This window comes from Urocampus carinirostris, chromosome 15 (assembly GCF_059441175.1).
Source record: "Urocampus carinirostris isolate Australia breed hairy pipefish chromosome 15, RoL_Ucar_1.0, whole genome shotgun sequence".
In the NCBI taxonomy this organism is placed as follows: domain Eukaryota; kingdom Metazoa; phylum Chordata; class Actinopteri; order Syngnathiformes; family Syngnathidae; genus Urocampus; species Urocampus carinirostris.
Genome location: NC_142363.1, coordinates 15,003,858 through 15,016,791, shown reverse-complemented (window position 1 = coordinate 15,016,791; position 12,934 = coordinate 15,003,858). Strand labels below are relative to the sequence as shown.

The 12,934-nt window shown below is 37.6% G+C and overlaps 1 protein-coding gene across 1 annotated transcript; it reads right to left on the bottom strand.

Annotated features, from left to right (window-relative positions):
* Positions 1-1,387: 1,387 nt before the first annotated feature.
* On the bottom strand, positions 1,388-9,814 carry chmp3 (charged multivesicular body protein 3). Its single transcript, XM_088354759.1, has 6 exons — positions 9,508-9,814; positions 8,575-8,635; positions 7,900-8,079; positions 5,312-5,433; positions 3,285-3,399; positions 1,388-1,984 (listed from the first exon to the last, which is right to left on the bottom strand). The coding sequence occupies exons 1-6, from the start codon at positions 9,550-9,552 to the stop codon at positions 1,845-1,847; spliced, it is 663 nt and encodes a 220-aa protein (XP_088210885.1). The 5' UTR covers positions 9,553-9,814; the 3' UTR covers positions 1,388-1,844.
* Between the last annotated feature and the right edge of the window lie 3,120 nt (positions 9,815-12,934).

Below are 12,934 nucleotides of genomic sequence, written 5' to 3'. Positions count from 1 at the left end.
ACGCTAGAAATTTTAACGACAAATGCTTTCGGAGCGCGATTTTAAACTCTTGTAAGCAACTGATTCGAAAGTTGCTCTGCCGACACTTCAGCTCACATTCACGAGCGATCAAACAAGTGAGGTTTTGTTACAGTCGACACAAAAGAAGCTGTTGGTAAGAAGATCCTGTTCATTTTACGGGGCAAGGGAATTTCTATAAAACAGGAGAGATAGGGGAACCCGAACACAATGCAGTTGTGGAAGCTTAAATATGTTCTTTATACTACACAAGAGCTTCAAAATTTTCTGGTGTATGGGGAAAAAAGGGTCCATCTTTGCAGTCTTTTTGGATTATAATCCATTTATAATTCTGGTGCTACTGGATATGACATAGTAGATCACCACATTTTATTTGGCATCTCTTGTTCTGGTTTTGTTCCTACCTCACAGACTGACATTGGATGCATTAAATTAAATGTGTTCACCAAGGTCGTGCATTATGTTTTTAACATTTATGTGCTCCCCTAGGGGATTTCATCAGGAGACACAATGTCAGTTTCCATAATTATGTTGATAACACCCAGCTAAACATTGCCGTGTCTTTGATGACACAAGTCTTATGCTTTTTAAAAAAAAAAAAAAAGTTTTAGATATTAAGTCATGGAAAATAGAGGTCGCCTGTCCTGGTAGTCAGAAACTTTTACCAAAAACAGCATGATTTAAGACCTTCAAATTGTATCAGGAACTTCGGCATTATTCATCGATGGAACTCCCTTTTTCGCTTGTCCAACCAACCTTTAAATCATATTTCCACTAATTTGGTTTATTTAAAAGTAACCCAGAAACCTATGTCAACAGGAAGTCCCTTGGAAGTTAGGGTGATATTGCAAAACAGGGAAAGCATTTCCTTAGTTATGTAAGGAGAGGTCGTTCAAGAAGGGTTAGTCTTGCAGGTATGTATTACACTAGGTTGCAAGTCCAGTGTTTTTGCTATGGGTTTGTTTTTGTTTTTAGTAACCATAATCCTAAGTGCCCTATTTCATAGTGCAGAATGACAGTCTCCTCTATTGGCATGTGTGTGTGTGTGTGTGTATTTGGCAGTAAAATTGTTGGGAGGGGAAAGAAGAAGTGCAGGTATTTTCCAATTATAAATTCAATGTTTTTTTTACAGCAAATTGTTGCCTAAGTGCAGCACAAATAAATTTGATTTGATTCAAAAACAGTTTAGAGGCTTATTTCCTCATTATACTGCCCCTGGTACAAAGAAAATATACACACATTAAACTTTCACCATAAACATCCACCGCACTTACCCACCATTCGAATGTTTTTGCCATTTTTTTTCTCCTTAATCGTGAGAAAATGTTTTACAAGAGGAGTGTTGACAGACAAAAAATTAGCTAGGAAGTATACGTGCATTTTTTTAATATAGTATCCAGACTTTAAACACACATCAACTGTACAGAAGTCTATTTAAATTGAGATGCACCCATCAACTCTAGTGTTTAGTTAACAAAAACAAGTTAGTGGTGTCATCATTTCGATGACCACTTGTCAATGATGAGTTGGAGCTGTCATAAACCAAAAACTTCCAGATCACAAGAGGTCAGATGATACACTATAGGCACAGTAGGCTTTTTCGGACTTGCATTATTTACACTTTCTTTTTCATCTTCTAATAGACTTTGGACAGCAATCTCAACGAGTAAAACACTTACAATAATAATAATAATAACAAAAATGTTTTTAAAAAAGTTTAAACCGAACCAATGTCCCAAGCACAAATATAACCCCGAATGATTATGCAACTAGAAAGAGTAGGTTGCAGAGCAGATATCTCATCAAAAGCGCAACCTGACATCGATTTAGCTCCTAAGAGCGGCCAATCTGGATTGCATTGCTTCAATGTCCTCTTCAGACTCTTCGTCGTCCGAGGCGGCGGTGGCCCCTGAAGGCATCTCGGGCAGCTCATCGGTGACTTTACTGGGTGCTTGGCCAAGGGCACCTAAACATAAAGCAAATCAGTCAGTTAGATTATTTAAGATGAATAGATACCTCAACTCCCAAGTCTCCAATTCGAATATAAGATTTTCCATTTAAACAAATTTCTACAAGCCCATGCATTTTTCTTTAGAGCATTTAGCTAAAACTTTCTTACAAGAAAGTGTATACGCAATAGTCGAGAAATAAGGGATCGCAGCCACAACTGTGCATTTCATTTTAGGCGGGCCAGAAAGGCACTCCTTCCAACAAAAGTGCCCGTGACAGTCACAGATCACAACAATGACAAATTGGGGATAACGGATCATGGCTCCATGTGTTCCGTTCATTTTAAGCTAAAAGAACAGAAAAAGCCACGCATGACACATATATGCTGTTTATATACCGCTCTTATTAATAGTCCACTGGGGATACTGGATGTAATTAACAATGTAGTGTATTTTAGGTGAGTCGCTACGGCATGCTTCAGTGTCCTGAACATGGGGGGAAAAGTGCTCTATTGGCCACCATTGCTGGAACTGATGCATAAAAAGGCCGCTATCGGCACCAATACCAATGCTAAGCAACGGCATTCGCCCATCCTTTTTTGGGGGGGTTCAATAGAAGAGGGGATGTTGTAATGGTGGTCTGTGCAGCTCTCTGAGACTTTTTGTGATTGAGGGTTATACAAATAAACAAGACTTGACAAGATTTCTGACGGCCCCTGTTCTCAGAAATAATCAACCAGATATATGGGATCGCGGCCAAACCGTGCAGTTCATTTTCAGCCGGGCCAGAACGGCACGCCTCCTGCCAGAAGTGGTTTCTGCCAGTCCCAGCTAGCAGCAATATGGTATTACCAAGGCCGCATGTGTGCTCAGCTGGTCCGTTTGCAGCATAATGTGATTTGGGAGAATGGCTTGCAGCCGCACGAGTGCAGTTCACTATATTATTGAGCGTCTGCTGATGCAGAGTGAGGCAGGCAATTCTCTTCCCTCATGGCAGAGGGCCATAGTGAGACCAACGACTCTGATTTTGCGCACACCTCTTCCCCAAATGATAAAATTAGTCATAGTATTAGCAAGCTAAGTTTTTTTTTCTATATCATTTATGTAATGCTTTATTTCTCTACCAATCAAATGATAAATAAATTGTAGGTTCATGTAGTGTAAATCTGACTGTGACACAATCCACATCCTGCTCCAAAGATAGAATAAAACTGACATGCATCATTTGAATCATGTATGTACACGTGTCCTTATTTCTGTGCGAGTCACGCTTTAACTCTAAAGAAGTGCCCGTGAAGCCCCCAAACATGTCATCACCTTCTGTGATCTCAAAGAGGATCTTGTCAACCTCCGCCTCAACCGCCTCTTCCATGTCTTCTCCGTCTTCCAAGCTCTCAAACGTGTCCTCCAACATTTCCTCAATGATCCCAGCCTGGAAAAATGATACATGAACTGTTAGATTGAAAAAATATTTCACTCAACTGGAACGCTTTTCAATAAAAAAAGGGGACCTGAGTCCACAATGCCACAAATGTTCAGTGATTTCAATTTTCAAGGACGGGACAGTTGTACGAAGAACTAGTTTCGCTTAAGATTTCACAATGTTTTGCCAAGCAGCACACTCTTAGGTATTCATTTACTGTAAATTCGGAGTATAGGGCACAATTCTTTTACCAAGCTTTCAACCCTGCGGCTCATGCAATGATGCGGCTAATTCGTGCATTTTTTTTCTAGCAGCCGCCAGGGACGCCCGAGCAGTAAAGGTAGGTGTGAAAGGAAGATGCAAGTTTTATGTAATTTCACGCAATGTGCATGAATGAAACTAGCATTAACGGACTCATCATGGATAAAGTGTCAATCGAAAGGGGAGCGCCGACTGCAATATTGGAAATAATTTTACGAGTCTGTTTATACAGAAATAATGTGGCGAAACGAACAGATTACAAGAAGCAATGTCCAACAAAGCAGAAATGTTAAGACAAATCCGATTTATCTTGTGTTTTGGAGTAAATATTTTACACGGTTGGATTCTATGGATTGTCCCCGATGTAACGAAGCCATTTTTGCGGTGAGTTACGCCGGCTTTATAGTTTTCGGGTATCTTGTTTCAGACTGATCGCCATGTTTCTCTGATGAGTATATTTTGGAATGGTCTTCATGTTTTGAATCCCAAGAGTTTAAGCTTTTCATTGAGTCACTGATGACATTGTTGACACAAATTTATTCAATTAGAAGTCCGACGGCCTACCATCGGTACGTTAAGGGTTTAAGGTACAGTATATTATGAAAAGTGGGTACACGGAAAAAGTTTTCAAGTAAATATCTCATGTTTCAATGTACAAAATATGTACTGGGTGCGGCTTGTAATCAGGTGCGCTCAATAGTCTGAACTTTACGGAACTTGGCATCTTCCTAAAATTGCATGTGTAATGGTAACCATAACAATAAAATTGTGATAGAGTGAATGGAAACAACTTTAATTTTGTCATCATTGTGGCATTGAATTAAAAACATCAAATTTGCTAAAAAGTTACTTATGCTATCCTGGCACCCAATTGTAGTTAAATAGCAAAGTTAAATTTACTCGAAGTATAATTTGGCTACTTTTAAGACCCACACTCATTACAAGGGAAATATTTTTTCATTTACAAAAAATGAGCAAACAATTTTCCCCCATTCAAAGACAAAAATGATCATCATTCTATACATTATTCGCCATCTATTAGATCCATTTTGCCTAATCAAAACTTCTATCTAGAAAGATTTTTTAAGAAATATACTAAAGGAAAAACCAAAAACCCAAAATGCACACACATTTAGTAAATTATTATTTTTTTCACGGTATTTTAAAATAAATAACACTTAATATGCTTTAAATAAAATACTCTTATCAAAATAATTAATAAAAAACTAAAAATATTCTATTTTTAATAAGAAAAATGATTTACAAAAAAAATTTTTAATGCAAAAATATGCTTTTCTACGAACAAGAGACAAAATAATATTTCAAAAACATATGTGAATGGTAAAAAAATTATTATCTATCCTTTTGTATCAAGTCAAATTGAAAAATAATACAACAATTCATAGGTATAATACTTGAAAAACAAGTGACAAAATACAGTATAATAAAATAAAATTGATACTTTACAAAATGTCTGCGCAAGTGTTTTATGTATAGTCATTACCTCAACCATATATGAGAAATGTTAAATAAAATGTCTTTTTCATTACTGCTATGTAATAAGCTACAATAACATGATTTTTTTTTGTTTTCAATGTTTTTGGGCACAGTTAAAACATTTTTGTTAATTTGAAGGAATATGGTGAATGTGTCTGCAGACCTTCATCATCTCCTTCGATAGATCTCTCATGGTGGCTTGTATCTCTGGCACTTTGACCAAATTCTGCATGGCTTTCATCACCTCTGTGCTCTTCTGCAAGGAACCGGCCACGCGTAATACAGCTAAGAATCAGAGACAATATACTCTCATTGAAAACATTTGCAGAAAAGAAAGAGTCGAAGTGAACTACCGTAGTTTCACCACCATAGGGCGCACCGTGTTAAAAGGCCTAGTCTCTGTAGCTGGTTCTATTTCTGTAGTTACCATATACACAGGGCGCACCACACGATAGGGCGCGAGCCCTCTGCTGCAGCCGCGTTACAACAACCCAGACAAGCATACAAGTGTGCGTATTTGAAAATACAGCGAACCAAAACTAAAAACTACATTATAAAAAAAAAGAGCCTGTATGTAACTCACATTTTTTACTGTTAGTCTATATCAAGCAAAACCGTTGAAATCTTCGTCCTCCGTTTCTGACCATAACAGCTTCGCTAAATCACCATTAAAAGGTTCACTTTATCCACTTTCAGAGTCATTTTCCGTGCAGCTACTTAAAATTGTCCCCCTGGCATAAAATGCCCCCCCCCCTAGCGCAAACGTTACTAAAACAACTTGTATCTAATTTTGAGGAGAATGTAATAGAACAGTAAAGCACAGATAATTTGCACCTTGTATACTTTGTCGAAAGAACTTTCGAACAACTTAAAACTTTTGACTTTTGGCAAAAAGACGCCTTAGCCCAGGGGTCAGGAACCTTTTTGACTCAAAGAGCCATAAAAGCAAAATATCTTAATATTATTTTGGGAAAGAGCAACACCATATGTTATGAGACAAATTTACTAAATTGCTAAACCCGCGCCCCAGACAAAAGCTTAGTCTTTAGCACATTTATTTTTGATACTTTGATAAAAATTATGAAAAGAGAATAATGTCAGAGCCTGTGTCCCAAAAATCAACAAACATACCACTTTAAACTTGTCTCTTTCTTGCAATTACTCAAGATCAGTTAAACTCATTTTGACCCTTTTTTCATACATATTAGTTTCAAACCAGATGCAAGCAGTTTTTTGTAAAAACGTCACAACATTCTGCAAACAAGGAGCCTGATGTGCTTACCTTTGGCGCAGGGCGAGAGATGAGAGGGAGTGCTTGCACTTTTTGCATAGCTCCACCTATCCCTACCACTCACCCAATCAAATAACTTTAAGTTCTCTTCCGGTGTTTTGGCGTATTTACAGTTTGTTCTGTGGATTCATCATAAGGTATCTGAACACTGAACACAGATTATATAGTGAGCTTTTATATAAAGGATTCTTTAGCGTTGTACAGCCAAAACGAGTTTTGACTGTAAATTGTAGTGAAAAACGTGCCCTATATATTCTGCAAAGTACTGCTTTGAAATTCAGCCTTGGTTTGGCTTTGCGTGTATCTGAACAGGATTAATGGCTCAAGTTTTGAACGAGATGGAGAAAATTTGCGTGCAATCAAATTTGTCTCTGAGCCACAGGTACTCATAGAAAGAGCCGTATATGGCTCGCAAGGCATAGGTTCCCGAACCCCTGCCTTAGCCCATCTTCTGTACGTTCGCCTCCGTTTTATTCGTTAAGAATTTGTCTATTCATTTTACCATAATAAGACTTATGGTAGAGCACATAACAGTTTTCAACACATGTGATTTTCGAAAGATTACCGTTTTGAATCGCTGGTTCATTGCAAAAAAAAGGAGATCGTTAAGTGTCCATCAATTGGTAAGAAAAGGCAGAGTTGTTTTAGTGCCCTTTAGGCGAGCAGGGACATTTCATGCAGGGCAATGTCATTTCGCCAAAGTGAATATTTTGAACGTGCTCAAAAGTGATGTCTATAAGGTATACAAGCTGCAAACGCTTCATGCTTTACTGTTCCATTCCCTAAAAATTAGATACAACGTCGTTCTAGGAACCTTTGCGCTAGGGGGGAAATTTCATGATGAGGAACAGTTTTTATTAACGTTTGGGGTAGGAGGGCTATTTCATGCCGGGAGGATAATTTTCAGCACAAAACCGGCAGACACGTTAGCCTAAGCGTCGACAATACATTCTTTTCATTAAAAGTATACTAGTAAACTAGAGGTTTCTGCAAAAATGACACAATTTCATGAAATGACAATCACCAAGACAATACCAATAACTTTCAAATTGCTGGATATACAACGTTGTTAGCATCCATGAGTAATTCCACAAACAACAAACGCATTGCGGGTGACATCACGTGTCACTCTTCTGCACAAGCCGCTTGTCACATTCACGCGGGAGATGCATAGAAGTCACTGGAGATCGCATTCAAGTTGCGTTTAGTTAGAAATATGAACGATCTCACAAAAACCTCGGATTTCACCCCAAAATGTCTCAGCCAGGGCTCAAACCTGTAACCTCCCAGTCTCAGGGCGGGCCCCTGACCCTTAGGCCACCAAGCTGGCCTGGTATACATACGCTGGTTTACCTCACAGACAGGGTGCACTGCACGATAGGGCCCTCCGCACAATTTGAAGAAAATCCAAGACTTTTATGTGCGCCTTATGGTCGTGAAAATAGGGTAACAAAACTCACAAAGCTGATTTTTCATGCTGAGTGTCACTGAATTGAGGTGAGCTTTGGAGGAGTACAGCTTTGTGACGGCTCGCTTGGACTGAACCATCTCCTTAGCCAGAATAACGCAAACATCCCTTTGACCCTTTTTGGCAGCATCTTTGATGGACTTCTTCACTTTTTCCTGTTCCCTTTGAATATCTGTAACAAAAAACATGTTGGTCAATTCCAAATATGGTAATAAAGTCTGCCGAAGCGGTGTAAACAAACACATTCCAGAAAAGCAAGTTTGATGTTATCTAAACACATTTATGGTGCCGTAAACAAAGAGATGTTTTGATTCAATCATCATAGTTGTTAAACCAGACACTAGTGCAACTCTACAATTTGTATTAATTCCATCTTTGGGTCAATCAGGTACAAAAACTCTAATGTAATCATTGTTGCTCTCGCATATTAGTTACCTGAGAATTTTCTATTACAATTTTTGGGTTATCCCTAGTGAATAATGATAACAATCATGGAACTACTCCATCTGACAAAGAGGTAAAATAAAGGCAATATAAGAATCCCCAATGAAAACCAGCCATTGCTTTTTATCTGTAAATGAATAGAAGCAAAAAAAAAAACTGGTATGATTTTGATCAGAGTTAGAGTTCCACTCGGAAAACAACGAAATGTTCGGCGTTTCCTTGCCTCTAATTTGTCTGTCGATCGTTCTTGACTCCTTCCTGATTTTCTGTGTCCACTCATTTATCTAAAATGACATACAGGATGGGTCAAGTAGGCAAACACATTCCCGCAACATTAATACCATCACTGAAAGAAACAGTGAGTATCATTAGACTACTTAGAAAACAGTGTATGGTGTAGTTCAACCAAAAACGAGTGGTAAAAAGCACTAGAAGGAATAAAAACTACAGAGGCTCGAAAAAAACAGATCACAAAAATTTTCTTCACATTTTTTTCTCAGCCATTCAGAAAGTTTTTGGAAACCCGTAACAGCAAGATGGCAGGCAATAATGTCAGCTCCACGAAGATGAGGCTCATGATATGTAAAATAAATGCAAATATCTCAAACTAGGGACATTTTAAAAAAATACAAATGTATATGATAGTTAATGCATTGCTTTTCATTTGAATCTATATTTTCTTTTCTTAATGAATGACATTTTGTATCTCTAACAAGTGCTAAATAATACACACTTTTACTTATTACATTTTTATCCTGGAGTGGCACGTCTAATCTCGCTGTACACAATGTTCACTATATTGTCATCATTGACACTAAAGCCAATTCTAATTCTAATTACTGTAATCCAGCTCATCTAAAAGGAAAGGGCTGAAATCCGGTTTGTTTACATCGAAATGATTGACAGGAGCCTAGCTTAGCCGTTAGCTCGGGTACACTTTCGCACAAGTGCATTGTTATCAAACAATAAAAACACACTTTTAGAATTCAGATGACATCTAAACACCAATTTAAGCAGATGCGTATTTGCCATTTAGCGTTCAATGCGTTTAAAAAGGAATGCACCCTTCGATAAAGGCTTGCGTTAGCCAAGTTAGCCCGATCATGATCGACTTTTAACCTTAGACCGTCACTTATCGGTTAACTGTTGATCTTACCATTTCTTTCGGAGGTTTCTCCGGCGTCCTACCAAACAGTCCCATTTTGCCCAAAATGATGAAAGCTTATCTTGTTAAACGACTTAGTCGCTGGTAATAAATGGCTACCTGGGAAGAATACACGAATTGTACTTCCTGTTTTCGTGCTCAGTGCGGATATAAAGGAACAGAACACACTTTAGGCTAGCAACTAAATAAATAAAATATTGAATCCGAATTTAGGCAAATGTTCCAGAATTATCTATATTTTGGGATTTTGAGAGGTTGTTTGTTCAAATTGATTTGAATGCATCAATTGAATTTGTGACGTCTATAAATGTGTTCGTAGTGAATATTAATTAGCTTTACAAAAAAGCACATTGTGCGTCATACCTCTTTGTATGGATTTAAAACGCTAAACAGGATAACACTTTATGCATCATTGGTTGTCAAAAAGGGGACAATGGGAATTTAAAAAACGTCTGAAATGAGAAATGATTGTGTTTATTTTATTTTTTAGACAAGTAAAAACTCACGTTTTAATTGTATTTTCCTTATTCGTAAAACCGAGACTCTGCCCGTCGCTCGCTCTCTCTCTCTCTCTCTCTCTCTTTCACTCTCTCTCTCTCTCTCTCTCTCTCTCTCTTTCTCTCTCTCTCTCTCTCTGTCTCTCTCTCTCTATATCCTCGCCTTTGCTCTCGCTCTCTCACCCCCTCTTCTTTAAACCTTGATCATTTTTAAGTGTGTTATGTATGAGTGTGTATTTTCTTTTTAATATTGTTATGTATTGTTTTACACGACCTTTTCAATACTCCCTCCTCTTTTAAGTCTTTAGTACGTGTTATCCTGGACTGCCCTGTCTGATCTCGTAGTGAACAACGTTCACTACGTAGTTATCAATGACAATAAAGACTCCATTCTCATCTCATCTCATCTCATTAGCTGCACCGCTTATCCTCAGTAGGGTCGCGGGGGTGCTGGAGCCCATCCCAGCAATCATCGGGCAGTGGGCAGGGGACACCCTGAACTGGTTGCCAGCCAATCGCAGGGCACACGGGAACAGACAACTCACTCGCTCAGTCACACCTAGGGACAATTTGGACCGGCCAATTCACCTGAAATGCATGTCTCTATTCTATTCTATTCTATTCTATTCTATTCTATTCTATTCTATTCTATTCTATTCTATTCTATTCTATTCTATTCTATTCTCATCTCATCAGCTGCACCGCATATCCTCAGTAGGGTAGCGGGGGTGCTGGAGCCCATCCCAGCAATCATCGGGCAGTGGGCAGGGGACACCCTGAACTGGTTGCCAGCCAATCGCAGGGCACACGGGGACAGACAACTCACTCGCTCATTCACACCTAGGGACAATTTGGACCGGCCAATTCACCTGAAATGCATGTCTCTATTCTATTCTATTCTATTCTATTCTATTCTATTCTATTCTATTCTATTCTATTCTATTCTATTCTATTCTATTCAAGTCAACTCAAATTTGTCTGTATAGCCCTTAATCACAAAATGTCTCAAAGGACTGCACAGGTTGCAATGACACCATCCCCTGATCTTAACCAACATGTGGGCAAGGAAAATCTCAAAAACCTCAGCACGAGGAAAATAAGAAACCTTGAGAAGGGGCCTCACAAGTGGTAATCCCTCTTCCAGGATGACCAGGAGGCAATCGATTTAGCTTGGGTAACAATACACAAAGCATAGTGAACATCAACAAAAGCAACATAAAGTAATATGTAAAAATATTTCCAGAAAGAGCATGACACCAACAATGCCTCGAGCCTGTTAAACTGTCTAAAAAGTCCATGACAGCAACAACGCAGCTCACGATCTCTGCTGGCTGGTCAATGCAGAAGTTGACATGCTTCAGGTTCAAGTGTTGGTCTGTTGACTCATCTTGAATAGTCCTTCTCCCTTGTATAAGGTGGGCATCAAGCATAGGCTATTGAATAGAGGTGGGTCTTAATTCTAGATTAAAAAACTTCCATTGAGGTTGCAGATCTTATCTCCGGAGGCAGAGCGTTCCACAGTACCTATTCTATTCTATTCTATTCTATTCTATTCTATTCTATTCTATTCTATTCTATTCTATTCTATTCTATTCTACTCTACTCTACTCTATTCTATTCTATGTTCTGGCAGGCGATACAAATCCTGCCAGAACAAATAGACTTAGAGCTAGCTCCTTCCTTAAAGCTGTCACAATACTTACCTTAAATCCACACTGAACATACTTTTGCACCAGGTGTCTTCTGCACCTCTTTGTCATCAGGTAATTCATATTTGCACAGTAACCACCAATAACCAACAATAACCAATAATTTGTAAATAACCAATATTCATCACTGAAGGTTGCTATCTTAGTTGTCGCCTACTGAGTTTTCATATTGTGTTTTGTCTTGTTTTTTGTCAATTCAAATCTATATTTTATAGCATATTGGTAATTGCACTACTTTGATTTTCTATGTTACTTTTAAAATTCTATGTTATTTGAAATTCTATGTGTATTTGTCCACTATATGGAACTTTGAATTTAATTGACACTGAAGGTAAGGATCATAAAGGTATTCTATTCTATTCTATTCTATTCTATTCTATTCTATTCTATTCTATTCTATTCTATTCTATTCTATTGTGAAATCAAGTCATAATTATTTGTATAGCCTTTCATTACAAGGAGTCTCTTTTGTAATACTACAAAAATAATACAGTAAAACTACAAAAAACAACAGTAGTATTACAAAATATGACATTGAAACTACAAAAATACTTCAGAAATACTACAATACAAAATTACAGCTATGGAAATACTACAAAGATACGACAATAATACTATTATAACAAATTACAACTATGAAATACTAGACAAAAATACTATAGTAATACTTGAAAATACTATTGTAATTCTAGAAAAAAATCCTACAGAAGTACTATAGTAATACTACAAAAACACTGGAATAATACTCCAAAACACTACAGTAATACTACAACTTTTTTACAGTAAAACTACTACAGTAAGACTATGGTAATACTACAAAGATACTAGATAGATAGATAGATAGATAGATAGATAGATAGATAGATAGATAGATACTTTATTCATCCCCGAAGGGAAATTCACTTTTCCAGCAGCATCCCTAAGCTGAGAACAATCGAAAATAACTGAGAACAATCGAAAATAACACGGGAGCTGCTGGAGTGGCTGCCATTCGTGACGGCGCCGGAGAAACGATTCAATTTGAATCATGTACAAACAAACAAACAATTAAATCATGTACAAGAAACGAGAAACGATTCAATCTGAATCATGTACAAACAAACAAACAATTGAATCATGTACAACAAACAAACAAAATATTTATGTTTCAATAAGGTAAAACTACAAAAGAATAGTACAGAAATAATATAATACTACAAAAATAGTGCTACA

Coding starts and splice junctions, on each gene's coding strand:
- chmp3 (XM_088354759.1), bottom strand. CDS start 9,552: ATGGGACTGTTTGGTAGGACGCCGGAGAAACCTCCGAAAGAAATG. Junction 8,080..8,574: donor GATCGACAGACAAATTAGAG/GCAAGGAAACGC, acceptor TTTTTGTTACAG/ATATTCAAAGGGAACAGGAA. Junction 5,434..7,899: donor CAGCATGAAAAATCAGCTTT/GTGAGTTTTGTT, acceptor TCTGATTCTTAG/CTGTATTACGCGTGGCCGGT.